General features: G+C 52.0%; 2 protein-coding genes across 6 annotated transcripts in view; one reads left to right on the top strand and one right to left on the bottom strand.

The window, feature by feature from the left end:
• Positions 1–903: 903 nt before the first annotated feature.
• The window catches only part of Crybg2 (crystallin beta-gamma domain containing 2), a 33,366-nt gene continuing 8,946 nt past the window's right edge, over positions 904–25,323 (bottom strand). For 4 of the 5 annotated variants that reach the window (XM_021263115.2, XM_087215502.1, XM_087215503.1 and 1 more), the window contains 19 exons: positions 22,293–24,750; positions 21,837–21,884; positions 21,640–21,752; positions 21,380–21,509; positions 19,214–19,353; positions 18,472–18,598; positions 18,146–18,181; positions 17,717–17,853; positions 17,441–17,567; positions 17,048–17,187; positions 16,830–16,956; positions 16,490–16,522; positions 16,263–16,375; positions 14,247–14,376; positions 12,750–12,889; positions 12,275–12,398; positions 10,294–10,452; positions 9,066–9,225; positions 904–8,972 (listed from right to left, as the gene is read on the bottom strand). In XM_021263115.2, the coding sequence (XP_021118774.2) occupies positions 8,884–8,972; positions 9,066–9,225; positions 10,294–10,452; positions 12,275–12,398; positions 12,750–12,889; positions 14,247–14,376; positions 16,263–16,375; positions 16,490–16,522; positions 16,830–16,956; positions 17,048–17,187; positions 17,441–17,567; positions 17,717–17,853; positions 18,146–18,181; positions 18,472–18,598; positions 19,214–19,353; positions 21,380–21,509; positions 21,640–21,752; positions 21,837–21,884; positions 22,293–24,750 (4,531 nt within the window). In that variant the 3' untranslated portion in view covers positions 904–8,883. Of the gene's footprint in view, positions 8,973–9,065; positions 9,226–10,293; positions 10,453–11,792; positions 11,876–12,274; positions 12,399–12,749; positions 12,890–14,246; positions 14,377–16,262; positions 16,376–16,489; positions 16,523–16,829; positions 16,957–17,047; positions 17,188–17,440; positions 17,568–17,716; positions 17,854–18,145; positions 18,182–18,471; positions 18,599–19,213; positions 19,354–21,379; positions 21,510–21,639; positions 21,753–21,836; positions 21,885–22,292; positions 24,751–25,323 lie in introns of those variants that run through there. The other variant, XM_087215501.1, reaches the window with a different exon arrangement.
• Positions 5,634–7,178, top strand: LOC147827243 (uncharacterized). Its single transcript, XM_087215506.1, has 2 exons — positions 5,634–5,738; positions 6,849–7,178. The coding sequence occupies exons 1-2, from the start codon at positions 5,691–5,693 to the stop codon at positions 7,176–7,178; spliced, it is 378 nt and encodes a 125-aa protein (XP_087071632.1). The 5' UTR covers positions 5,634–5,690.

Here is a 25,323-nt window from a genome sequence, read left to right as displayed (position 1 = left end):
AAAATAATATATATATTAAAAAAACAAAACTGGGGGTGTCGCTCAGCGGTAGAGCACTTGCCTGGCATGGAAGAGCCTCTGGATTCAAACCCCAGCACTGGAAAAAAAAGATTTACCTCAAGTGCTCTATGGTGCTATTGGATCAAGCCCTCTCTCTCTCTCTCTCTCAGAAAAATTCAGGGCAGATCACATTGTTAAAAGTGCCGCAACTTCATTCTCCTCTCCACCCTTGTTGTGCTCTATTCCTTCGCACAAGTAAACGCTTTGTACCTGTCCTCCGTGTGACTAGGACTAGGCCCTGGGCACAGTCCCAAGAGAACAATGAGACACTGGAATGCGGTAGCAGTCTGAGGTGCTTTGTATGCTAGACCCCTCCTTCTGTGGGGTCTCAGCACCAACGCTTCCTCCCTGTGGTCCATCCTGACCACTTACCTAGATTATTTCCTCTCTTCATTTCTCTTCTCAAATCACCCCTCCACTTCCTCATAGCCTTTACTGCAATCTGAATCCATTTTTTATCTGTCTTCCTCCATTTGAATGTTGCCTCCACAAGGGCAGGAATTGTACCTTTTTGTCCACTGCCATATCCCCAGAGCCTAAACCAAAACCAGGACCAGGCTCAAAGAAGGCACTTAATAAATATATTTTACTATAAAGCATGTTTTCTTATGGTCTACTTTTCACTTCAATAATTCTGATCTGAGGCTAAACCTACCCATGGAATTCTTCACTTCTGCTGTACTTCTGAGTTCTGGATTTTCATTTGGTGATTCTTTGTAATTTCCAGTTCTCTATTGTTCTGGAAATCTCGGAAAGAAATACACAGAGACACTGAATTCGGGTAAAATAATAAAATTTCTACTCATGAGCTGGCGGTCTGTGCCCCTTTGTTCAGCATTTCCCTTTTTATATCCTTTTTAGCCATTATCTCATCCCTAGTGATCTTTCATGTGTAAATACAATTCCAGTTCCTATTTACAAGTCACAGACACAAGATAGGCACATATACATTGTAAATTCACCCTGGTATTGCAACTTTGTTAGGTTAATGATGTTACTGGTTAAAGAGTCAGATTACCTTCACCTTAAACAGGGAGAGTTATGGGAAAAGCAAATCTTAAAAGAACACATTACTTATTTTGCTTCTACAGCTACCTTAATATTCAATCTATTGTTATCTAAAACTTTTCCCTAAAAAAATAAAAAAATAAAAACTTTTCCCTATCACTATCTTGTCTTATACGTCTTTGAATCTATATTAATTTTAAAGTTTCATTGATAATTCCATTATTTGGTTTTATATTCTCTCTCTGTCATACTGGGGTTTGAACGCAGGGCCTCTGCACTGAGCTATATCCGTAGCCCTTTATTATTTTTTGAGTGTCTTGCTAAATTGCAACCCTCCTGCCTGAGTCTCCCAGAGTACTGGGATTATAGGTATATGCCACCATGCCTAGCTTTTTTGTTGTTCTGGTGGTTTTGTTTGTTTTTGAGATTGTCTATGTCATTCAGGCTGGCCCTAGGCTCACTTTTGTCGCCCAGGCTAGCTTCAAATTCATGATCCTTCTGCTTCAGCCTCCCAAGTGCTGGGATTCCAGGTGTGTGCCACTACACCAGGGCCGGGTAATTTTATTATGTTTGTGATGGTTAATCCTGATTGTCAGCTTGATTGACTGAGGGATGCCTAGATTAGTAAAGCACACATCTGGATGTGCCTCGGTGGGTCATGGCCGTGACCTTGGGGACTCTATTGGTCCCTGGTCCCTGCCTTCCCCTCTGGGGAACCCTCTAAAACCATGAGCCCACTAAACCTCTCTTCCTTTAAGCTGCAGGTGTCAGGTATTTTGTCTTAGCCACAGAAATCTAACACACTGTTGCTTCTCTTGTTGTTTTTTGTAATGTCTTCCGATTTTTGTGAGGACCCAGCTGTTGTTTCCTGTTCATGCCTATCCCTCATGGTCCCAACACAAAGCCTAGTGAAAGGAGTGTGTTACGGACCCCCTTCCTTAGGACATTTTGAACTAGTTTTTTCCCTTTGCCTTATAAACATCTAGAAAGCTCTGCTCCGTTTTAGCTGTTCCTCTGGAGAAAAGCAGCTCCAACAAAGGGTTCTCTCTCAGCACCTCAGTTCTGCACTGGTAACTCCTCAATACAGAGACCCTATGGCCCATATCTGCCTACTGAACAAATCATTCAGGCATGAAAGGTTTGGTGGTGGGAGTGGATACCTCACTCTGTCATTCCAGTAGCCCTGACACTTATTCTGTGCCTTGTTCTATGTTGTGCTGGGTCTCAGAAGTGCTAGGTCCTAGACCAGACCACATGCTTAGCAGAATTGATCTTTAGAGCAATGGTCAACACGAGGAGCCCTTGGAGCCCAGAGGAACAAGGAGTTTCCGAGGGGAAGTAGAGAACTTCCCTGGGAAAGAAGCTTCTGAGTAACTTTTAATTTTTGTGTAGTGGTGGTGACTGAACCTAGGGCACCGAGCTACAGCCCCAGCCCTTTTTTAAATTTTGAGACAAAGTCTCGCTCAGTTGCTAAGTTGCTAGGTGTGGCTTTGGACTTACCATCTTCCTGCCTCAGCCTCCTAGAGTGCTGGAATTATAGGTATCCACCATCATGCCCAGATCTGAGCTACATCTTGAAGAATAAAGAAGAGTTTGCCTTGCTGGTGTGGTAGTAGGGCCTGAAACCCCAACTACTTGAGAAATCAAGACAGGAAAATCACAAGTTAAGAGGCCAGCCTAGCCAATGTAGTGAGACTGACTCAAAATAAATGGGGATATAGCTCAGTTCAGAGACCGTGGGTTCAATTCTTCAATTTCCACTATCTAAAAAAAAAAAATCTTGCCAGTTCCCATAACCAAGGAAGGGCTTTCCTTGCAGAGAGGAAATACACGTGTAAAGATGCCTGGGTAGCCCAGTGCGGTGGCACTCGCCTATTATCCAAGCATTTGGGAGGCTGAGGCAAGAGGATCACTACAGGTTCGAGGCCAGCCTGGACTACATAGTGAGTTCAAGGCCAGCCTGGACTACATAGCCAGTCCCTGTCTCAAAAAACAAACAGTGTTAGGGCCGGGGATTTAGCTCAGTGGTTCTGCTGCTTGCCCCAAAAAGGGAAGGAGCCAAGTTCAATCCCCGGTACCAAAAATAAATAAATAAATAAATAAATAAAAACAGTGTCCTGGACAGCTTGAGCAATGTGACGTGGGTGTGGCTGCAGCTGGATGTGGTATGTGTAGGCGAGAGAGGATATCTCAGAACAGGCCATGAGGCTGGGGAGGAAGCAAGGACTTTGACGGTCACACCGAGGTGTTTGTCCTTGATCCCTGAGGACAGTCCTAGAGCATCCTAGGGAGTGTGGACTGAGATTCTTCACCTTGCTAGTTAAGGTAGAGAAGCGAGGTTTCGAGGAGTTAAGAGTGTAACTCAGGGATAGCTCATGCATGAGGCCCTGACTCAGTCTGCAGTACCATAGACAGACAGACAGACACACACACACACACACTCACTCTATTGGGTTTGGAGAAGGTGTGTGATGGAGCACAAGCATTGGGAGATCTTGGCTATAGCCCAAGCTCTGCCTCTAAATGAGACTCAATTTTCCCATCTGTGAAGTGGGGATCTTTTAGAGCTCTCTAAGCTTAGTGCCTAGGGTTCTATTTAGTTTTTAGTTTGTTTTTTTTGGTACTGGGGATCGAACTTGGGTCCTTGCGCTTGCGAGGCAGGCAGCAGAACCACTGAGCTAAATCCCCGGCCCATCCCAGGGTTCTATTTATCCACATGTAATCAACAGAATGCATCAAGGTTTGCAATCTCCTTCCTTCCTCAGGTACAAAAACCTTCCAGACATCCTTCTATGCCCCAACCCCCAGTGATCCTTAAAATCCTACCCACTTGGGTGTGGTGGTGCACACCTGTGATCCCAGCACTCAGGAGGCTGAGGCAGGAGGGCTGTGAGTTCAAGGTTAGCCTGGACTACATAGGGAGACGCTCTCTCAAAACACAAAATAAATCTAAGTGAGCAGGAGTGGGGCTGAGGGGTATAACTCAGTGGTGGACCATGTACCTAGCATGTGCAAGACCCTAGATTCAGTCTCCAGTACCACACAGACAGATAATAGATATAAATAGATGATAGCTATAGATGATTCACAGATACGGATGATTAGATGATACATATATAGATGACAGACAGATGATAGAATAAATATTTATGTCTGGCGTCTAAGTATCCTCACGTGCACCCAGAGCCTGAGGAATTGTGTACCTCATGGCTGGCCCTAGGGCTCAGCCCACCTCGATAGTGCCTTGCAAGCAGGGAGAAGACTGCCCAGTGTGACAGGACCAATTTTCAGCAAGGCAATCTTGGGACTTCAGTGTGGGCCACCTGTCTCCTGGGTCAGTGTCCTTCAATCTTGTTGCTGCTGCTTACCCCGCCCTCAGGCACCCCTGAGGATATGGATGGGGGGGCAAAGGCAGGGACTTGAGGGAGGAGTTAAAGCTGGGGCTCCATGAGCATTGGGGGCTCCTTTCATTTCCCTCACTACCCACCTCACCCCTCCACTTCCTTTCTCTCCCCAGTCTTGACTCCTTTTCTTTTTCTTTTGAGCTGACCTCAGTCCAGAACTGGAGACCACAACTCAGGTTTTACCCAGGCTTGTGACACAGGCCCTGACGGAGAGGAAGCGCAGGGGAGTCCCCTTAGCTCCTGGCATGTAACTAAGATGACACATGAATGAGCCACGGAAAGTGTGAGGCAGGAGCTGGCCAGCTCAGGGGGAGGGAGAACAGGCAATCAAGAGTTAACTGGTGAGGGCTGGGGATTTAGCTCAGTGGTTCCACCGCCTGCCTCCTCAAAAGTGCAAGGTCCCAAGTTTGATCTCCAGTACCAAAGCCTCAGTTCACTGGGAATAAAGTGAAAGAAAGTACACAGTGTGATGAAAATATACAGTGAATTTTAAGTTAAAATCTTTTATGGTAAAAGACACATTGCCATTGTTCTCCCTCAAAATACTTCCCCTCACTTAGAACACTTATCCCATTGTTCTCGCCACTCTGAAGCAGCTCTGAAGGCCCTCTTCTGTGTCTTTACTAGGTGTGATCCAAACTACAACGAACACTGCTGCCAAGTGCCAGCCGGTGGAAAGGCAGGCACATAAAAACACTACAGTCTGTCTTCATCTGCTTTATTCACTGGGCCTGGCACTGTGTGACTTCTAGCTCTTCCCCAAAGTCAAAACGATCCTGAAAAGTTAAGCATTTTAGATTGATTCCAGGCACCAACACAGCCACAACAGTGCAACTAAAGGCCTTCATGAATGAGGGCTTCCAGAACTGCTTCAGAAAGTGAGTGATGGGATGTTTGTCTGAAGCTCCAAGCCCAGGGCCCTATCTACTGCCCCTTAGCTTGGTTTGCATGCCATTCATCCCCTGGGGTTTGGCCCACTCCCTGGCTAGAACTCATTATCTGTGGGCCTTGAAATCCAGAGCCTTGTTTCAGCCACCCCCAGGTCTGAAGAAAGAAAGCAGGTCCCTGCCTCACCCCATAGGCCCTCCTTCCTCCCTCTGCTAGTCCCGCCTCCCCTTCCTCCTGGTTCAAAACCAGCTGAGCTGAAAAGCCCACACACACGGCCCTAAGTCCATCTCCCAAAGCTGCTACCAACAGAGCCCAGCAATATCTTCCAGGATGAACGGCTTCCTCCTCCTCACCACCAGCCTCCTGGTGATGCTTCAGGTAAAAGCAGCTCCTCAAAGCCCCTGGGGGCGAGAGATTTAGCTCAGTGGTTCCACCGTCTGCCTCCCAAGCGCAAGGACCCAAGTTCAATCCCCAGTACCAAAAAAAAAAGCCCCTGGCACAACCATCAGGACTCCCTTGACCAGCTTGGCATGGAACAGAGGGAATACAGGCTCCCAGGCACCCAGCCTTGTTTCATGCAGAGGCAGACAGGCTCCAACAGGGACCCCAGAATGGGGAAATTCCCTGCCCAGGCTTCCAGGCCCTCTGGCTACTATCAGGCTGCCTGAGGGCTGAAGCCTGTGCTCTGGTCTCACGTGGTGCCAGACACAGAGGCACCCATAGGTGCTGTGCAATATAGGGAACTAGGAGGTATGGAGAGTATGTGTGGATGATGAACCCACAGCAAGCCTGTGGAAGGTCCTGTTGGGGTGCAGTGAGCAATGTCCAAGCAGAGTCTGCTCGGCTTCTGGAGGTACCAGGGGACCCTTCTGGAGGTACCAGCTTCTGCTGGACAGAAGCTCAGGTGTCCACGAATGAAAAGGAGACAGAAGTCTCCCATTCAGTTCAAAGGCAACTGCCACTGCAGGAAGCACTTTGGTTGGCATCCTATGTGCCTAGAGGGGATTGGAGACAGGAGCCGTGAAGTTATCAGGAACAGCTCACTCAAGCATCAAGGACAGGTTGATCACCATCCGGCCATTTCTACCACCCCATCCACCCCATCCACCCCAACACTGCCAAAGGTGTTCTCCTCTGCCCTCTCATGTGACCTTCACCACCATGGTGGACTCTTCCTCCATCCAGAAGACAGGACAGAGGCGCAAGGAGGCTAAGCCCCCTGCAGTACAGCCAAGTGCTGGAGCTCCTCTGTTTATGCTGGAGGAGCTGGTGGCCTAGAGAGGTGAAAGGAAGTTTCCATGGCAGAAGGTAGGGGAGAAGGGACCATGTCTGTCCCTGCCTGTGTCAAGGCAGGAAGCAGTCAGACATCCAGATAGGACAGGTGGCAGTAGTTTTATGGAGGCCTGGAGTTGGGGGAGGAATAGGGGGGCTGCGGCCTTAACACATATGAGATTCAAAAGCCCTTTGAGCATCCTACTTCTCTTGCAGTTACAAACTGGAGTCTTTGGAAACCACACTTCAGGCTCGTCTGTGACTGTGGCCATGATCCCGGCCATAACCCCAGCCATGACCCCGGGCATAGCCACAGCCACAGCCCCCGCCACAATCTCATCCATGGCCATGGGCCCCAAGGCCACAGTCACAACCAGGATCAGGATCAGGACCACATCCAGGACCTGGACCACAACCATGACCAATTTCAGGACCACAGCCGGAAACAAAACCAAAAATGGGGCCCCAGCTCTCAGTGACTTGGGTGGTGGCAGTTTCCTTTTCTTCTTAATCCACACCCTCATCTACCTCTTCTACCTCAGCTGAGGCAACAGTGTCACCTCTGGCCCTACACCCCCGAAATAACTGCCACCATCACTAGCCAGAGCCCCTCCCCCGACCCTTGGAAAGGTTTGATGCTAGGGATCCCAGGTGGTGGAAACTTGACAGGCAGTGCCATGGGGGTGATGGCCAATGTGGGGAGGTGTTGAGGTATAGAGGAAGGTGCCACCCAGCTGGGGGTCAATAAAGCTATCTTTGTTTGGTGGGTCCCCATGTGTGGTCAGTGGACATCACCAGCCCACGGAGCCCAAGGAGCTCCCCACACTCCCATCAGCCAAGAAGGTGGCCCCAGGGGGCTCCCCTAGCTCCCCTAGCCTGAAGTCTACTGCAGAGGTCCCCCTCCTTACAATCACCTCCAAGGGAGAAGGCGACCCTCACCATCCCCTTTGGTCACACTGCTTCACCTGTCCCTGAGTGGGGGTAATGATCCCAGAGACTCTACCACTGCCACACTCCCAAGGTCCTGGACAACCCCAGGCTCAGAGTACCCCACCTCAGTACCTGGGTGTCCCAGAATAAGATTTGGGGCAATTCCCAGTCCAAGGAACACTGCCCACCTGCCACCTGAGTTCCCAGAAAACCTGCTCACATCTGTCCTTACATCTGCCACCACCAGGGGGCTGAAGGATGAGGAGGAGCTGTCTCCTCCCCACCCACAGGCAGTGGAGGCAGGAAGGACAAATAGCTGCTCTAACCAGGCAGGCTCCTCCTGGGAACAGCCCTCTCCTCTCTGTGTCTACACCTGTCCTCTTAAGTGAGATTAGGATCCCACCCATCTTGGCTTCTTGGGTTTGAGGCCAAATCTTCAGGCTTTGAGCCCAGCATTGGGAGAGGTAGAGAGGCGGCCTGGGGACAAGGCTCTTTAGGGCTTGGCTCTCTGTCATCTCTCCTGCCCAGCCCACTGTGGACCCACCAGTGAAGCTGTCACCATTTGATTTTTTTGTTTGGTTTGGTTTTCTGAGACAGGATCTTGCTATGTATGTAGCCCAGGCTGGCCTTGAACTCTCAATCCTCATGCCTCAGCCTCCTGAGTGCTGGGATTACAGGTGTGCACCACCAGGCCGGGGTTCATAGCTAGACTTGTCTGGCTCTGTGGGACATTTCCCTACGCCACCCTATAGCCTAGACCTTTCCATCCTGTCAGAAGAAGGTCCCAGGCAGCAGGGTCCTGCTCTGTGCATCCCACCACTATGTTCTTCCTGTCATTGACTGTCACCCTAGCTATTGGAATCTGCCACTGAACTATGTGTTCCCGGAGGGTAAGGACCACAAGCCTTGGTATCTGTGTCCCCATGGCCTGGGGCTACCAGGCTCAGAGGCTGAGAACTCATCCCAGTTAGTCCAGTTGTCAGGCTCCCTCTGGTGGCTAAGGAGACCATACATCCAAGGCCCAAATGAAAAAAACAGGGGAGGGCTGGGGATTTATCTCAGTGGTTCCACCGCCTGCCTCAAAAGTACAAGGTCCTGAGTTCAATCCCCAGTACCAAAAAAATAAAAACCCCAAACAGGGGAGAAGCCAGCCTGAATGTAGTAGGGCAAAGGCCAGTGGACAATCTTCACCCTAAACCCCAAACATCAAGATACACAGAGATGAAGATACCCGTTAGAAAATAGCTTATGTTGCAACCAAAACCTATAAAAACATTGCATCCCAACATTGTATCCCAGCCAAGAGCCTCCAGGGCTGGGTTCAAAGCACATGGATGGTCCAGATCTGGGAGGTCCTGTCCTTTGCCGGCTCCCATAGCACCACATGGTCTCGGTCATAGCCTCGGCCACCTGGGAGGGGAGGGTTGAGACATGGTCAGAGAGACCTGGGGACAACACTCCCCTCACTGCCCTCAGCCCCCTCGGGCACAGAGCCCACATTACCCTTCACATCCAGGATCTGGCCTTCAAACATCTGGCTGCAGATGTGGCCCGATTCATCGATGCTCCATGTCTGGCGTGGAAGGCGGCTCTCTGCCCAGAGCACCACCTTGGAGCCTGGGCTGGGAGGTCCGATCACCTGCAGGCTCATGGTGGGGGCCACCTGAGGCCCAGAGATCATTAGCACTGTTCTGCCCACAGGGATTACCCAACGTACCCTGGACACTCGGTGTAAATTCTGACCCTTAGGACTGTGACCCTCTGCAAGTCTCTTAATCCTCCTGAGTTGTTTCCTTGGGAATAGGAATCCCTGAATACTATTTTTTAAATTTTAATGTGAGAAACCACAAAAGGGCTGGAAAAATATTAGCTCTTCCAGGGAAGTCTTCCATATTGGATTCCCAAAGCATCAGAAAAATCTCCACACATTTATTGGCTGTGTGGGTAAATAGTGCCAGCCCACAGTACTCTCTGAAGATTACAGGAGGCATTGGTATGAAGGCCTAATGTAGTGCCTGGCACTCAGCCACCAGTCCTTCCCATGCCAAGTGAAGGACGAGACTCCCAATGGCCTACAAAGCCTTACACCCCCAAACCTTTCTCAGCTCATCTCTTGCTACTTTCTCTCCCCTTCACTTCACTTCACAGCCACTCAGGGGGCCTTGCCAGCCCTAGAAAATGTCAGGCATGTTCATACCTCAGGGCCTTTCCACATGCTGTTCCCTCTGCCTGGAATGCTCTTCCCTGAGATATCTGCACACTGCCAGCCTCAGTCACCTCCTCAGGCAGGGCTTCTAAAACTCCCTCTCCTCCTTTCTTGATTTATCTTCTTCTATTGCACTTTCGGCATCCAAGATAATTTGATATTTTGCTCATTTAAATTGCTTCTGTCTCTCTATTCCCCAGTAGGCAGGAGTCATTTCTGCCCTGTGACTGCTATAGTGCCAGTACCTAGAACATAGCCTGGCAGAGTAGGCACTCAGGAAATTGTGGAATATCATTATTAATAGATTCAAGTTCCAGTACAGCAGAACTAGGGCGCTCTTAGAAGCATCTGGGTCAACACCAGTTTTGCACACTGAGGTTACAAGGAGACAGTTGCCCAGGGGTCCCTGCCTGCATTCTCCACTTCCCAGGGCCCTGTGAATCCTCCCTGACTGGCTGGGACATCTCAAGGTGGGCTTGGAATGCCTGGGGCTCATGAGCCCCTGCCCAGGCCCTTACTCAGTACCTGGTTCTTTAGCAGCCCATCCTCATAGTACCAGATGTAGCTGCCTCCAGCTCGGGGCTCGGAAACCACCACCCGGCCCGCCTTCATGTCCTCCACGTGGTCGGGCACTGCCAGGAATCCTCCCAGGGCCGCATTCCAGAGGCGGAAATAAGCTCGGCGCTGGTGATGGGGAGAAGCTGAGAGTTAGGGGTCCCCAGGCAAGGATGCCCTCACCACCCTCAACTCTGGGCCATCTAGGATCAAGTTCCCAAGACTCAAACTTTCCTTGACACAATTACTAAGGCACCACTTATTCCCACATACACATACATCCACATGCACATTCCCACAGCTTTGTGCCCATGGAGATACCCAGGGAAGTGTGCAACAGGATACAATGACAGGTACAACCATGGTCCACAAGGTGGCCCAGAAATTCACACAAGATGTAGACTCACAGTTACAATGAAACTCACCCATCCTAACTGATCACAGGTCTGCCCAGCCTCCTGAGGGCCAGGTAATCAAGGCTGCTACAAGAACAGATGTGTGCAGGAATTCAGATGTGCAAACACATGCTTATAAGGAGACACACACACGCATGCTGAAGCGAGGCCATGATGGGACACCAGAGTGTCAGACATTAGACCTGACTCTGCCACAAATCAGCAAGTAGTCTTAGATGGCGGCGACAGTAATGACAATGATAATAATAACCAGAGCCAACCTCTGTTGAGTGCTTCCCTCTCAAGCACCATCTAAGGGCTCCATAGACATTAGAGATCTTAGTCCTCAAACCCACACTATCCCCATTTTAAAGATGAGGAAATGAAGGCCCAGTACTTGCCCAGAATTGCAGAGCAAATCCTTGTCCACTTCTCTGGGCCTTTATTTCCCCATCTGTAAAATGTGAGGGTTGGAGATAATCTCCAGGATTTCTTCCAGTAGTGATGTCCTAAGAGTCTGTGAATACAGAGACTACACAAACACCCTTGTACAAAGACACACACACTTGGCAGTGGCCCGGGCACAGGAATGACAGTCACAAAGACAGTACACTCGCACAGATGTGCACATGCACACACACATACACACAGAGATCACTTCAAGGGCACAGACAACGGCCACAAATGATGTCTCAGACACAGAAAGACCCTCAGACACATGTGTGGATGTGGATTGTGTACACACACACACACACACATGCACACACACACAGCCCATGGCCGTGCCACCACAGAAATGCTTATGTGTAGAAATGAGACCCATATATGAACAAACAGGCAAGAACACACAGACACTCATGAGCAGACACTGTGTTTATCAAGATGAGGGCAATGGTATGTGAGATGATTTTGAGTCCTCTGTGGATAAACTTATTTTTGAAAACCTATAGAGATATTTTTAGGGTACTGGGGATTGAACTCAGGGCCTCAGGCATGCTAGGCAAGTGCTCTGCCACTGAGCTACATCCCCAGCCCTTTATTTTTAAAAATTTGATGGTAATGTGTTTATTGTACCTATTAAGAAAAAAATCACAGGGCTGGATTTAGTTCAGTGCTTCTGCCGCCTGCCTCGCAAGCGCAAGGTCCTGATTCGATCCCTAGTACCAAAAAAAAAAAAAAAATCATACATACACATCAAATTCATGACTTTATGGATATTATTTCAAGTTGACCATGATGCCACGGGGCTATAATCTCCTGGGGTGCTGAGGCAGAGAACTGCAAATTCAAGTACCGCCTAGACAGAAGAAAAACTAAAAAAGGGCTGGAGGTGAAGCTCAATGGGAAGGTCCTGGGCTCAATCCCCAGTAGCACCGAAACAAAAAACAAAAAAAGTGAATTGACAAAGAGAAAACTATTAATTAGATAATTGTGCAAGAAGAATGATGATAGAGCCCAAACTGTGACTAAAGTACACAAATGCTGAGCTTGGGAAACACACAGACAAGCACACACGGGACAGACCCATCCAGATAGCCACCCGACCTGCTACCCACCTGCTTGATGGGGTAGAGGGAGCCCACCCTCTGGGTGCCGCTGTAGGTCAGCCAGTTGGTGATCTCGCAGCTGCTCAGCAGCCACTGGTGCCCCCGGAAGTCGCTGTGCTCACACAGCACCCACCTGGGCCAGAGGAACACAGACAGACAGACAGATGGAAGAGGAGGCAGGATGTCGGAATGGTCTTCCCCCCTCTTCTATCATGCCTAAAGTCAGGGTCCTGAGCAGGGAGGAGGAGGCTGGGAAGTAGTTTTGGGGTTTGCAAGGCAACAAAGGGTCCTAAGGGGTCCACGAGCACTGGGGTCCAGGCCCTGAGAGCCGGTGATGCTTCTAGGTCTACTATTCCCCCTCCTTCCCAGCTTTCGGGTGGGGGGACAGGCATGGGGAGGAGAAGAGACCCCTGAGATGCCCATCCCTCTGCTCACCCATTCTCACCAGCAGCCCCCAAACCTGGGCCTCCCCCCGCACACTCACACGCCCCCCTTGATCCGCACGGACAGCACGTGGTTGTTGAAGCCCTCGGCTTGCAGGCTCCGAACCTCCCCACTGAGCTCGATCTCCTTCCCCTCGAAGCACTCCAATCCATACAAGAAAATGGCAGGCTCTGAAAAGTGCTGGGGCCAGCAGAAAAGAGGTGAGGCCATGACTCCTGGACTCCTCAATCTGTCCTGCAGGCCCTCAACCCTCCTAAGTTCGCTCACTGACTCCACAGCACTGCCAGCAGGGTGTCCCCAGACTCTCACGTGGAGCGGTACCAGACTGGCCTTCTGCTTCCCCCTCAAATGTCCTCTCTGGTAAATGGCATTGTTTTTTGTCTTATTTTGTTTTCTTTGGAGATTTTGGAGACAGGGTCTCACTATGTAGCCCAGGCTGGCCTCAAACTCACACCGATCCTTCTGTCTCAGACTCCTGAGTGCTGGGACTATAGGCACATGCTGCCATGCCCAGCATAAATGGCACTTCTGGGAGCAAGGGCCAGGCCATAAGCAGGGGCTCATTCTCTCACTTCTCCTTTCCAGCTTCCCAACAACTGCAATAATCACAGTACTGGTAATAATAGCTGTGCTCATTCATTCAGTGTTCACTGCATGTCAGATCCGTTTTGGGTGCTTTATCTCATCTCCTAAACAACCCTAATAAGGTACATGTTATGATTCCCATTTGGCAAAAGTGAAACTGAGGCTATAGGTGAAACTGCTTGCTCGAGGCCCTAAAACTGGGCTTCAGACCCTGGGCCATCTGTCTTCAGGCTCCCTATCCCTAGCTGTGCATATTGGAGCATGTGGTTGGGTGGCTGTGCCTCAGTTTCCACATCTGGAAAATGGAGCGAATAAGGGCTGTGGTGAGGGTCAGAGGCCTTAGTAAGATGGAAGCTCATGCTCGGTGTCTGCTCGGTGAACATCAGCTGTTCTGTCCTGACCAGGTACCCACTCCGGAGTCAGTCCCTCCACTCTGCAGCTGCTAGTGCTTTAAGAGGGCCCACATCCCTCCCTGGTCTAGGCCATCACCACTCCTCTGGATCACTGGAGCAGCCAACCCCTGCCCTGCCTCTCACATCTATTCTCCGCAAACCTACCTCCTCAGCTGATCCTAACACCCCTCCATGCACTGACCATCACTCAGGCAGTGCTGGCCCTCTCCTTCCCAGAGCATCAGTCCCTCTCCTCCCTGCACCACTTCTACATCTGGACACACCTCTTGGCAGGGGAATTTTTAGGTGTGTGGCCATGGCGTCCTTGAAGGCAGAGCTGTGTCTGGTTTTTCAGTGTCCCCAGGACCTAACTCAACAGATGCTCGATAAATATATAGTAAGCTGAGCTAGCTTGAAAGCCCCAGAGTAGAGGGGCAGCTCTGAAAAAGACTATTCAACCCAGCCTATGAGGCAGTGAGATGAGGCTCTGCCCAGGATCTCCCACAGGACTCTCCTGCTCCCACTGGACAGGGACACTGTAACTGGACAGGGACACTTACCAGTGGCACTTTCTGGAGAGAGCCCAGGATTGTGGAGGATAGACAGCCCATGGCCGTGAGAGTAGGAAACTCGCCCTCAGAGAGGATGTGTTGGTCCCCCTCGAAGTTCTGCCCATCAAATAGGATCCAGCTGGGGAAGGGAGAGTGAGGGAGGTCATCTGACCCTACCTTATCCCAGATCAGCCAGACCACCTCAAGATCCAAAAGTGGATGCAGAGTTGTGGTGCTCCCCTAGTCTGGGGAAGGTCAAGGATGAACAGGCACTGCAGCAGGAGGAACTGAGGTCAGATTTAAGACAGGACTGATGGAAATCCTACTGCTGGCTTTGGAGGGGAATTTGGCAACTTCAAACAACACATTCCATGGGCAATTACTCAGCAATCTCTCATCTAGGAATCTGCCACACGGCTACCCTTCAAAAACATGAAAGCCACACACAAGGTCATGCATTACAGCACTGTTTTCAACAGCAAAAAGTGGAACTGGCCCAGATGTGCATCAACAAGAGATTGGATAAATTAACTACAATTCAGCATTTTTTGTATTTACCAGGTTGCAGAATGCTCCCTTTTACCTAATAGGGGAGGAGAAAGACAAAATGTACTTGGTTTCTATAGTTATATGTAAACTTACATATGACTGTATATTTGCTTATATTTTCAAAAAGGAACAATGGAAGAGTAAGACAAATAACTGAAAAAATGCTTCCCCATAGAAAAGGAAAGTGAAAGGCAGCAAGGGCAGAAATGGGAGTTGTGGCTCTGGAATTGTTATATACTGAATATCTATGCCCCACATCCCCCTATCACACATGGAAACCTCAACTCCCAAGGTAATGGGGTTGAGAGACGGAGCCTTTGGGAGGTAATCAGGTTTCCATGAGGTCACTAGAGTGGGACCCTGTGACCAGATGAGTGTCCTTTTAAGTAGCGACAAGAGTCCTGCTCTCTCCACTACATGAGAACGGAATGCGAAGGTGAACTTCTGCAAGCCTCGAAGAGTCCTCACTGTTGAAATGAATTAGCCAGCACCTCGATCTCGCACTTGCTGCTAGAACTATGAGAAAATAAATTTCTGCTGTTTAAGCCACACAGTCTATGGTACTTTGTTACAGCAGCCTGAGCTAAGTCAGAAGCCATGTAAATTTTTAGACATTTTTGAAAACCAGGTTCCTGGCATAGTGGCGCATGCCTGTGATCCCAGCACTCAAGAGGCTGAGATGGGAGGATTATGAGTTCAAGCCTGGGCTACAAAGCAAGACAATTTTTTTAAAAAGAATTAAAAAATGAATTAGGACTAGGGGTGTAGTTCAGTGTAGAGAGTACTTGCCTAGCAAGTGTGAGGCTCTGGGTTCAATCCCCAGTACTTGGGGGGGGGATTAAATAAAAATGGAAAGTATTCCTAAAAATTAAAAATAAATCAACAAGCCTATCTGTATACCAGACTGGTGACATAATTCAAGAGAATGTTCTGAGGACACAAAGAAACCTCAAATACCTTTCAGTGGTTTTTACTATTATTAGCAATATTGGTATTATAATTTTGAAACACCCAGAACGCAGATTCTGGTCTGTAAATACCATTTTCCTACTAAAAAGAGCCAGAGTTCCTTGGGAAATGGTTGATTCCAGGTCTGGGGCAAGGAATGTATAAAATATACCCAGGCACAGTGGTGCAAAACTGGAATCCCAGCACTTGGGAAGCTGAGACAGGAGCTGAAAACTTTTCTGAATAATTTAATGACGCTCTGCCTCAAAAAACATTTTTTTTAAAGGGCCGAAGATATGGCTGAGTGGTAGTATCTCTGGGTTCAATCCCCAGAACTGAAAAAAAGGAAAGATTGAGAAAGAATGTAAAAAAAAGAAAGGTTAAAAGATGCTAGACATAGTGGCACATGCCTATACCACCTATCAGGTGGCTAAAAAGGAGAATTGCAAATTCAAGTCCAGCCTGGGCAACTTAGTGAATCATCTCAAAGAAGGTGCCCCTCGGTCCAACACCCGCAGCGCTCCTCACCTGCCTCCGTGGACCCGGCAGGACTGGGGCTGGAAAGAGGGGGGCAGAGAGGCTTGGTCATCCTGGAAGCAGATGTGGTCGCCCAGGAAGTCGGGCCCAGAGAAAAGCTGAATCTGAAGGCAGAGAAGGGAATGAGAGTGCAGGAGGGCGAGGGGCGGGACAGAGGGGCAGGCGAAAGGGGTGAGAGCTTTGAAATGAAGCAACCACTTCGGGGATCGCCTCCTTACCTTTGAGACAAAGTGCAGATCGTGCTCCCCGACCTAAAGGAAGGGACCAGTTTCGAGACTCTAGGAAACTGTCAACCTTTCGCACCTATCTATTTCTCTAGGTTTCAGCATCACCAAACCGGCGGTGCAGGCCGAGCACTGACCCCGACCCTCCCCAGAGGCCGCGCCCCCGAGCAGTCCCACCTCCCAGACTCAATACCCCGCCCCTCGCCGGGCCCCCGCCCCTCGCCGGGCCCCCGCCCCTCGCCGGGCCCCCGCCCCTCGCCGGGCCCCCGCCCCTCGCCGGGCCCCCGCCCCTCGCCGGGCCCCCGCCCGCCCGCCCGCCGCGACCGGCACACACCTGCAGTACTGGCTGCAGCGAGGCGAGGGCGCTGTTGCCCGAGCCCCAGTCATCGCAGTTACGGTACACGCCTTTCTCCAACACGTACTGTTCGCCGGAGAAGCCCACCTGCTCATAGGCCACCCACCTGCAGGAAGGGCAGGGGGCGGATCAGCAGGGCGGAACCAGCACCTGGGAAGGCCCTCGGCCCACCCCACTCCCGAGCCGGGATCACTTACACGCCGCTGAGCACATGGATGGCCTGTGTCCGGGGCCCCTGTTGCACTAGCTCCAGATCCGGCAGTGCCGTGCTCACCTCCACACCGTGCCCTTGGAAGTCCATGGCCTCAAACAGCACCACGGCCGGGTCCCCGAAGTCCTGGCCCCCGGGGATAGTCAGGTCTCTCCAGCCCATGACTGGAAACACCTGGGAGTGCCCAGACCTCAGGGACGCAGCCCGCTCGAGGAATTAGGGGTGAGGCCTTCAGTGTGGCCTGGGAAGAACCACAGGAGGACAGAGACTGGCCCTCACTTGGAGATCAGGGAGAGGGGTTCAGATTCCTCCCTCAGATTGTACTGGGGCAGTTGGCTGTGACCAGGGGCAGAGGCATAGACCAACTGCCCTTGCTTACCGTCCGGATGATCCTCAGGGAGGTCAGCAACTCGTCATAGCCTCCCCAGTGCAACCAGTCAGCGTACTCGCCCTCCTCCAGCAAGTACTGGTGGCCTCGGAAGCCCGCCTTCTCATAGCCCACCCAACTGGAGGCAGGGGAGGATGGACAGACTCAGTTACACTAAGTCCCTGGATAGACAGCTACCCCGCCCGCAGACAATGTAGGTCGCATCCCATCCCCAAGGCAAAGTTCAATAGGGGTGATAAGGTGGAAGGAATCACCCTAAGTCCTCACCAGCCCCCAAGAACCCGCAAGGACCCCACAGAGGCAAGGTTCGGGCTCTGGCTGTCCTCTGGCTGCTGAAGGTTGTAGATGTCTCTGCTCACTTCCCAGCTCTGGCCCTGAAAGCCTGGAGCCTCATACACGATAGCCTGGGAAGGAGAGGGTGTCAGGTTGCTGGGGTGTCGCTGGACTCAGACACACCCAGCCAGCCCAAGAATGGCTCTGCCCAGTATCAGCCTCACTGAGCTCCATCTAGTCTCTGCTCTGACCTCTCCCTTGTCCTTACACAACAAAAGCCAGTTCCCAGTGAGCCCATTGGTTCCATCCTCCCAGACCCAGCCTCTGGTCCCCAGCCCTCCTCTCCTGTCTTCCAATCCCAGCCATGATTACCCCACACACACACATCAGTGGCCCCTTTGGACCCTGAAGCCAGCTCCTTACCTTGGGCTCCCCTGGCTTCTCCACACTGGGACAGCCCTGCAGAGGAGACATTGTGGAGAGACCAGCCCAGAGGTGGAGAAAGACAGTGGGACCAGGGACCTAGGATATTCTTGAGCCTGAGACCCCCTAAGACAATGGACATGTCCTTCCTCTCCCCTACCCCTCGGGTGAATCCTCGCTCTCCTCTAGTCCCCAGTAGAAGCTCCCAAGAGTTGTCTGCCAGGAGGACTGCTCCATATTGTAGTTCCCCTCTCCTGCCCACAAATGTGGGATCATGCTACTTGGGAGAAGGGACAGAGGGCTTGTGGGTGTCCCCTGCTCCTTACCAATCGCATGGGCTTCAGGGACCCCACAGTGGGGTCTGATGTACCCCAGTCCTCCAAAGTGGGATATTCTCCAGGCTCCAGGATATAAGGGGTGTCTTCAAAGAATGGTTTGGGGTATAGCAGCCACCTAGGGAAGGTAGAAGGTAGAAGGGCTTTTGCACCCCAGATCCCAAGGGATACTCCCTGTCCCCAGGCTGAACTTTAGAAGCTTAGATTTCTCACCACTTGGCCTTCACATGTGCTGTTCCCCCTGCCAGAAACAGTGTTTTCCCCATTCATTCAATAACGGATATTTAGGGGCATCCAGCATCACCAATACAGTACTGACCAAACATACAAAGTCCTGTCCTCCTGGAGATTGGATTCTTAGACCACTCATCCTGGCTGAGATGTCTCCTCTCCTGGAAGGCTTCTTTGACTATTCCCTTACCCCACCGTCAGCGGCTTTGGTGCTTTTCTGTGTTGTCAAAACCCTGTGCTCCCACATCCCACAACTCTGGACCACTATCTACTTGCCTTTTCCCACCAGTACACTGAGCACCTTTTTTTTTTTTTTTTTTTTTTTTTTGGTACCAGGGATCAAACTCGGGTCTTTGCACTTTTGAGGCAGGTGGTGGAACCACTAGGCTAAATCCCTGGCCTGACTGAGCACTTTTGAAAGGAGGACCTGTCACCTGTGTCCCCAGCATCCCACACAATAGTGAATGCTATATGAAGGGATTTCAGAACAGCTCAGACTCACAGTCCTGCAGAGACAGTGGCAGATGCCACCTGCAGGGGCCTCTCCAGGCCTCCAGGTTCCTTCAAGCCCTCGGTTAGCTTCACTTGCTCACCCTTGAGGCCCTCCTCTGAGAACAGGCTGATCTCCGGGGTGCGGTAGTCCTGAGGAAGGATAAGTGGGGTCAATGAAGTGTAAACCCGCACTCTTTGGAGACTCTTGTGGCCCTCTCCTGCTTCCCTAAGTCTGTGCAGCCAGAGAGCCCCAGGGTTGCAACTGGGGTGTTCTTGCAAGATCAGCTAGCTAAGCCTGAGACCAAAGTTCTTCATCCACCTTTGGACCTGAAACCAAAGATCCCAGGAGAAGCTGTAAACTGTAACACCCTTCCCTTGTCTCTGGGCAGCCTGACTTCCTGCCTGGTGGAAGGATGGGCAAGGTGGTCGGCCACTTCCTGAGGTCCAGCTTTAGGTACAATTCCACTCTCCACCCGGGCTGGTTTTTCTTTTCTTTTCTCTTTTTTTTTGGGGGGGGGTAGTAGGGATGGACAGGACCTCAGGCATGCTAAGTACATGCTATACCACCAAACTACACCTCCAGCCCTCCAGACTGGCCTTGGGCTTGCAAGGCAGGCGGCGGAACCACTCAGCTAAATCCCTGGCCCTGTTTCTTGTGTTTTTGAGACAGGATCTTGCTGAGTAGTTCAAGGCTGACCTTGAACTCACTATGTAGCCCAGGCTAGCCTTGAGCTCATGGTGATCCTCCTGCTTCGGCCTCTTGAGTGCTGGGATTGCAGGTGTGCACCACCATGCCCAGCTTCTGTGTTTCTTTATCCCTAGGACCATTTTCATTCATTCATTCATTCATTCATTCATCAAATGACTATGAAGCATCCACTGAGTGGGGTGCTATGCTAAGGTCATATCTGCTGGTCCCCGTCAGTCCCTCCAGTGGGTGTTATTAGTCCATTCAGAGTTGAGGGGGGCCAGGGATTTAGCTCAGTGGTTCCACTGCCTGTCTGACAGGCACAAGGTCCTGAGTTTGATCCCTGGTACCAAAAAAAAAAAAAAGGTTGAGGAAAGTGAGGCTCAGTGGAATTAAGCAAACTGCCCAAGGTCAAGGAGCTTGTAAGCAGCACAGCCAAGAACAGAGTAGCACTTTTTTTGTTCAGTGTTGCAACCTGACACCACCCACGTACCTGGTACACAGTAGGTGCCCACTTAGTGGTGAACAGATCCTAGGATGTCTAATTTCAAAGCCTCGCTTATCTCTTCATTACCTCCCACGTGAAGGTGAATTTATTGAGTTTCTCACAATAAACTGTCCAGAACTTGACTGATTTTGAAAACTGTTCTATCTTCCTTCTGGGACACTGCATCAGCTCCACCGGCAAGATTGCAACAACTCTAGACTTAGCCACTCAGCCCTTTCATTAAAAACAAAAACAAACACCCACACTAGACCCTGTTTAGACCTACTGCTCTTTCTTCTGGGTCTCTACGGGTCAAGGTTGTTTTTATCATTTGTTAATTAATGCTCTGAAAACAACGTTGTTTTTTGCTTTACAAATATGAAATTACAATGTTGACTTTTCTTCCTCTCCCCTTTTTTTTTTTTTTTTTTAACAATGTTGACTTTTCAAACCCTTGCTCCCTCTGGGACCTCCTAGGATTTCCTGCCCTGTCTGGTATCCCTGTCTATTTTCCTGACATCTAGAAGAGTGTTCATAAATCCTCAGTCCTGTGACAGGGTTTTCCTGCTTTTAACAAGCCCTCACAGCTTGTCTGACTGGGCAGGGCAAAGAGTGACCCCCTGTCCGAGCTCAGGGCCTGGCCCTGGGGCTGGCACTCCGTAATTAGCAAGCATCTGTGAACAAGTGAATGAACAAATACCCACTGCACCTTGCATGAGTGCTGGGCAAACCTGGCCCATTTCCTCCACTCAGACCTCCTTCTGCCTCAGCACCAGCTCAGACTTCCCTAGGTTGCTTTTCCAGCTGGGGAAGGGCACAGGCCTGTCTGCCCCCAGACTAGACACACCCCAGGGTCTCTCTTCCCCCGTGCCTACAAGATCAGAAACCTACAGCCAGCCCACAATAAAGCCCAGCCCCTTCTGCTCCTACTCCATACAATCTCTCCCAGAGTTCCCACTCTAGGTACTCAAAAGGCTGTCCCCCCCACCCACCCCACTCACCCGGACAACCCGCCTCAGGGAGCCAATGCCTTTCATGCTCCACGCTGGCTGCAGGGCTCTCAGGTCCACATCTCCTTCAGGCAGGACCAGTTTCTGGCCCTGAAACTCAGGCTGTTCGTATAGCACCCAGCTGTGGGCACAGAGACCCCAGGGTCACGGCTGGGGAGGAGGGTGTACCCATGGTCTCTGGGTGGCTGGTGGGGGTTTCCGCTAGGTTGGGAGTCCTTTGCACCCCTAGGGTCACTGCCAGCCCCACTTACCATCCTCGAACCACCCTCATAGAGGCAACAAGGGCCCAGCCTGAGGTGTCAGCAGTGTCTTCCCAGATCTCCCTGCTGCTGCCCTGGCAGCCGGGCTCTGAGAAGAAGATCACCTGAGAAGGCACAGCACATGTCCTCAGGTTCTGTCCCCAGATCCCATCTCCTGCCACCCCTGCCCACTTGCCCCACATGCCTACCTTCCCAGGCCTGGTGTTCAGCTTGCCCTGGGTCTTCAAGGATGGGCTCTAGAACAGAGGGAGTGATAAGAAGTCTTATGGGGTCAACTACCTACTGCTCTCCCACAACCTGACAGTCTACGGATGCCACGTCCTCCCTATTGGCCTCCACCTCCAAGGAGCTGGTCCAGAGCTCGTTTCCATCCCCCAGGGGCCTTTCACTCCCCTTCCCCAGCTTCCAGGATATGGGAGACCCAAGCCCTTCAAAATCCACAGTACAAGCTTCCTGTTATACAAATAGGGAGACTGAGGCCCAGAGAAGTGTGGCTTGCATAGGTTAACTGAACTAGACCTCAGACCCAAGCCTCCTTCCTGCCTCCAGGGACTCTGACTCCCAGTACCATTCTCCTCACATCACCCAAACCTGGACCCAGGGGAGGCCAGGCACCTCCCCTGCCCACCCAAGGCCTCACTCACCCACCCCTCCAGGGGCTGGACACGTGTCAGCTGCTCTGGTGGTGGCCTTCCGCTGCAGAGCAGGGGCAGCTGTCCAGGCACCTTCTTTAGCCCCGGTGCCCCATGAGGTGGCAGAGCAGATAGTTTTGCACCCAGTGGTTCCAGAGTGGGAAAGTCCTTGGTGGCAGGCATGAGACTGCTAAAAAGAAGGCTGCCACCAAGCCGGGAAGTGGGCCGGTTGCCAGTCTGCAGTTCCAGCCCAAGTTCTGGGTGATGGCTCCTGGCATCAGCTACATGTTTCTTCATCATCTCCAGGGGTGAGCAAGAGTCCTGGGTGGCTCTGGCAGAATGGGAGCTCCATGAGGGGCTGGGTCCTGCTTTCTTCAGCCTGAGCTGGAGCTTCTCATCATCGCTCAGGTAGGGATTCTCTAGTTCTTCCTCCTCCTCCTCTTCTTCCTCCACTTTCTCCTCCTCCAGGTCAGGCACCTCCTGGGGGCTGGGTCCCAGCACCCATGGACCAGGATGGTCCTCCTCAATGGCAGGCAGTGTGGCATACACGGCCAAGTAGGAGGAGCGCGGGGCTCGGGGCAGCCGGTGAGTTCGGAGGATCTCAGGGGGCTCCATGCTCCGTAGCGTATCCAGGAAAATCTCCAGGTCAGCGGCCAGGACCAACTCATCCTCCTCGCTTGATGACTCTGGAAGTGACTTGCCCTCAGCAGAGTCAGGGACAAGCTGGGGCTCCATGCTGGCCTCTGCCTCCACTGGCACTGCAACAGGGGTGCATCCTAGACCTGGGGATACTATGCCCACCGAGGAGGATGGGGCAGGAGAAACAGCAAAGCTCTGGATGTCGTCTTTTTGAGGAGGAGATGAGACAGGGCTCCCTTTGGCAACTGGGATGGCCTCATTCTCTTTGGGGAGTGGGGGAACAGGAGCAGGTGGGCCTTTAACAGTCTCTTCCTTGGTAAGGGAGGGGGCAGGGCTGCTTTCAGCACATGAGGCAACCTCCTTTTGGGTGCTAGGACCTCTTTCTGGCCTCTGGGCAACCTTGGCTGCCTTAGGGGATAAGGCATTGGGAGCACCAGGGCCTTGAACTGCCTCTTTCTGAGTAAGGGAGGAGGCAGGCACTTTCTCAGAGTCCTGAACAAACTTATTCCTTGGGGAGGAGGCAGCAGAAAGACCTCCTGGGCTGGGGACAGTCTTCTTCCTAACAGAAGATGGAACAAGAGGTTGTCCAGGCACTGGAACAGCCTCACTCCTCTCCACAGGCAGGATGGGTGCAGCAGGGCGATCCGAAAGCCCTTCCTTTTGTACAGAGGGCAGGCCATGGGGACTGGGTTGGGCCCTGGGTTGAGAGGCCAAGCCCACGGAGGGGGGACGGGTCTGGAGTCTGGAAGAGGAGGGCACTGGTGCTTGGCTCTGAGAAGTCTGGGGAGGCAATGGAGTAGGTCTGGAGGCTCCCTGCATCCCTAGGGACTCACAGGCCTTGGCATCCAGGGCCCTGCCTTGGCCTTGGTCTGGGCAGGCTGCAGGGATGTCATGGTTCTGGGGTTGGTGAGGACCCACTGAGCTGCTGGCAGGGACCTTTAGGGGGGCTGTCTGGGTCTCAGGCAGTTCCCCCAGTACTGTCTCCCCTGTGCCACCCAGGCCCTGGCTCCTTGGCATATTCATGGGCCTGGGGAGGTGGCTGGCCGGGGAGCTGTGCTCAGCATCCACCAGGCTACTCAGCAGTTCCCGGGCCTTACTTCGGCTGGGTGAGCCCTCAGCCTGGGGACTCACCACCACCGCCCGGATGGTTCGGGCCTCATGGCGGCCCCTTGGCAAGGTCTCACCCAACAGCATGGGCCCCGAGGCTACTGAGCTGCTCACCCGGCGGTCCACATGGCCCCCTACCACTGTGGTCGTGCGCACAGTACGTGTCACTCGACACTCCTCACGGTTCCAGGAGCTACCACCAGTGTGACTCACGCCTGGGTGGGGGCTTGGCTCCCGGGGCCCAGGCAGAGGCACCAACAACTCAGTCCTGGCCATGGCTCCCATGCCTGGTGGCTCAGTCCTGGGAGCCTGGGGGACACTGTCAGTCTGGTCCACAGCCTCCTTCAGCCTCCTCACCGGCCTTTTCTCCTTGGGGGGTGGGATGTACTTCTTGGAAAAGATGGGTCTATGGCTCTGGAAGTTTGTGGAGCCAGCCTCATCCCGAAGGCCCTGGTGATTCACAGTCTCTTCTTCCGGAGTAGCAAAGCCATTGATTTCCTCTTGAAGGTGGCTGTTCCTAAACATCTCCTCCCGGGCCCCTGACACCAGGGACACCTTGTGAAGACGGTGTCTAATTTCTTCCTGAGCTGGAGGCCGCTGTCGCCACGTCAGGGTGGCACTTACCACTCGGGCCTCAGCCTGGGCCGGGGGCCCAGCTGCCTCCTCCATGTTGGGTCCCACCAACCTGTCCAGCGGTGTTCTTGTCACACTGTGGTCCAGCTCCCTGCAGACAGGGCCAGGAAGATGAGCGTCAGAGGGTGGTGAGGATGGCTGGATCCCTGAAGTGCAGAATAACTACCCTGCCACACTCATGCTGGGCGCCCTCAGGCGCGTCATGAGGTTGACCTTTTGGTCTCTGTTTCCTTGTCTGTATAGTGGGTGTGATATTCCCAGTCCTGATGGGATTCACTCCTTACTCATCTCCCCACTTTCAAGTGATTCCCTCTGTCAGGGTCCTTCAAAGGCTGAGGCTGGAGCCTGGAAGGAGGCAGAAGGGAGCGAGCAGAAAGGAAGATGAATCTGGCCTGCTGGCCTGTGGATGGCCTGCCCTAGGCCTAGGCCTCTGCCCAAGAAGCCCTGTGTCTAGGCCTCCAGGGGCCAAAAAACAGAAAACCAGAAAGCCAGAAACTGCACAACCATTGTTCTCACCATTCCTGTCAGGTTCCTTAAAAGAAGTTCAGGAAAACTGGGCTTTGGGCTCAGGCACAGCTGGGTTCCCCCTGAACCTATGCTCACTATCTAGATGACCTTGGCAGGCCACACTCTCTCTCAGATCTCAGGGTCCACAACCACACAA

Source organism: Heterocephalus glaber, unplaced genomic scaffold (assembly GCF_053883595.1).
Source record: "Heterocephalus glaber isolate CG9 unplaced genomic scaffold, H.glaber_assembly_v1.0 deba00001452, whole genome shotgun sequence".
Taxonomy (NCBI): Eukaryota; Metazoa; Chordata; class Mammalia; order Rodentia; family Bathyergidae; genus Heterocephalus; species Heterocephalus glaber.
This window is presented reverse-complemented; position numbering and strand designations above follow the sequence as displayed.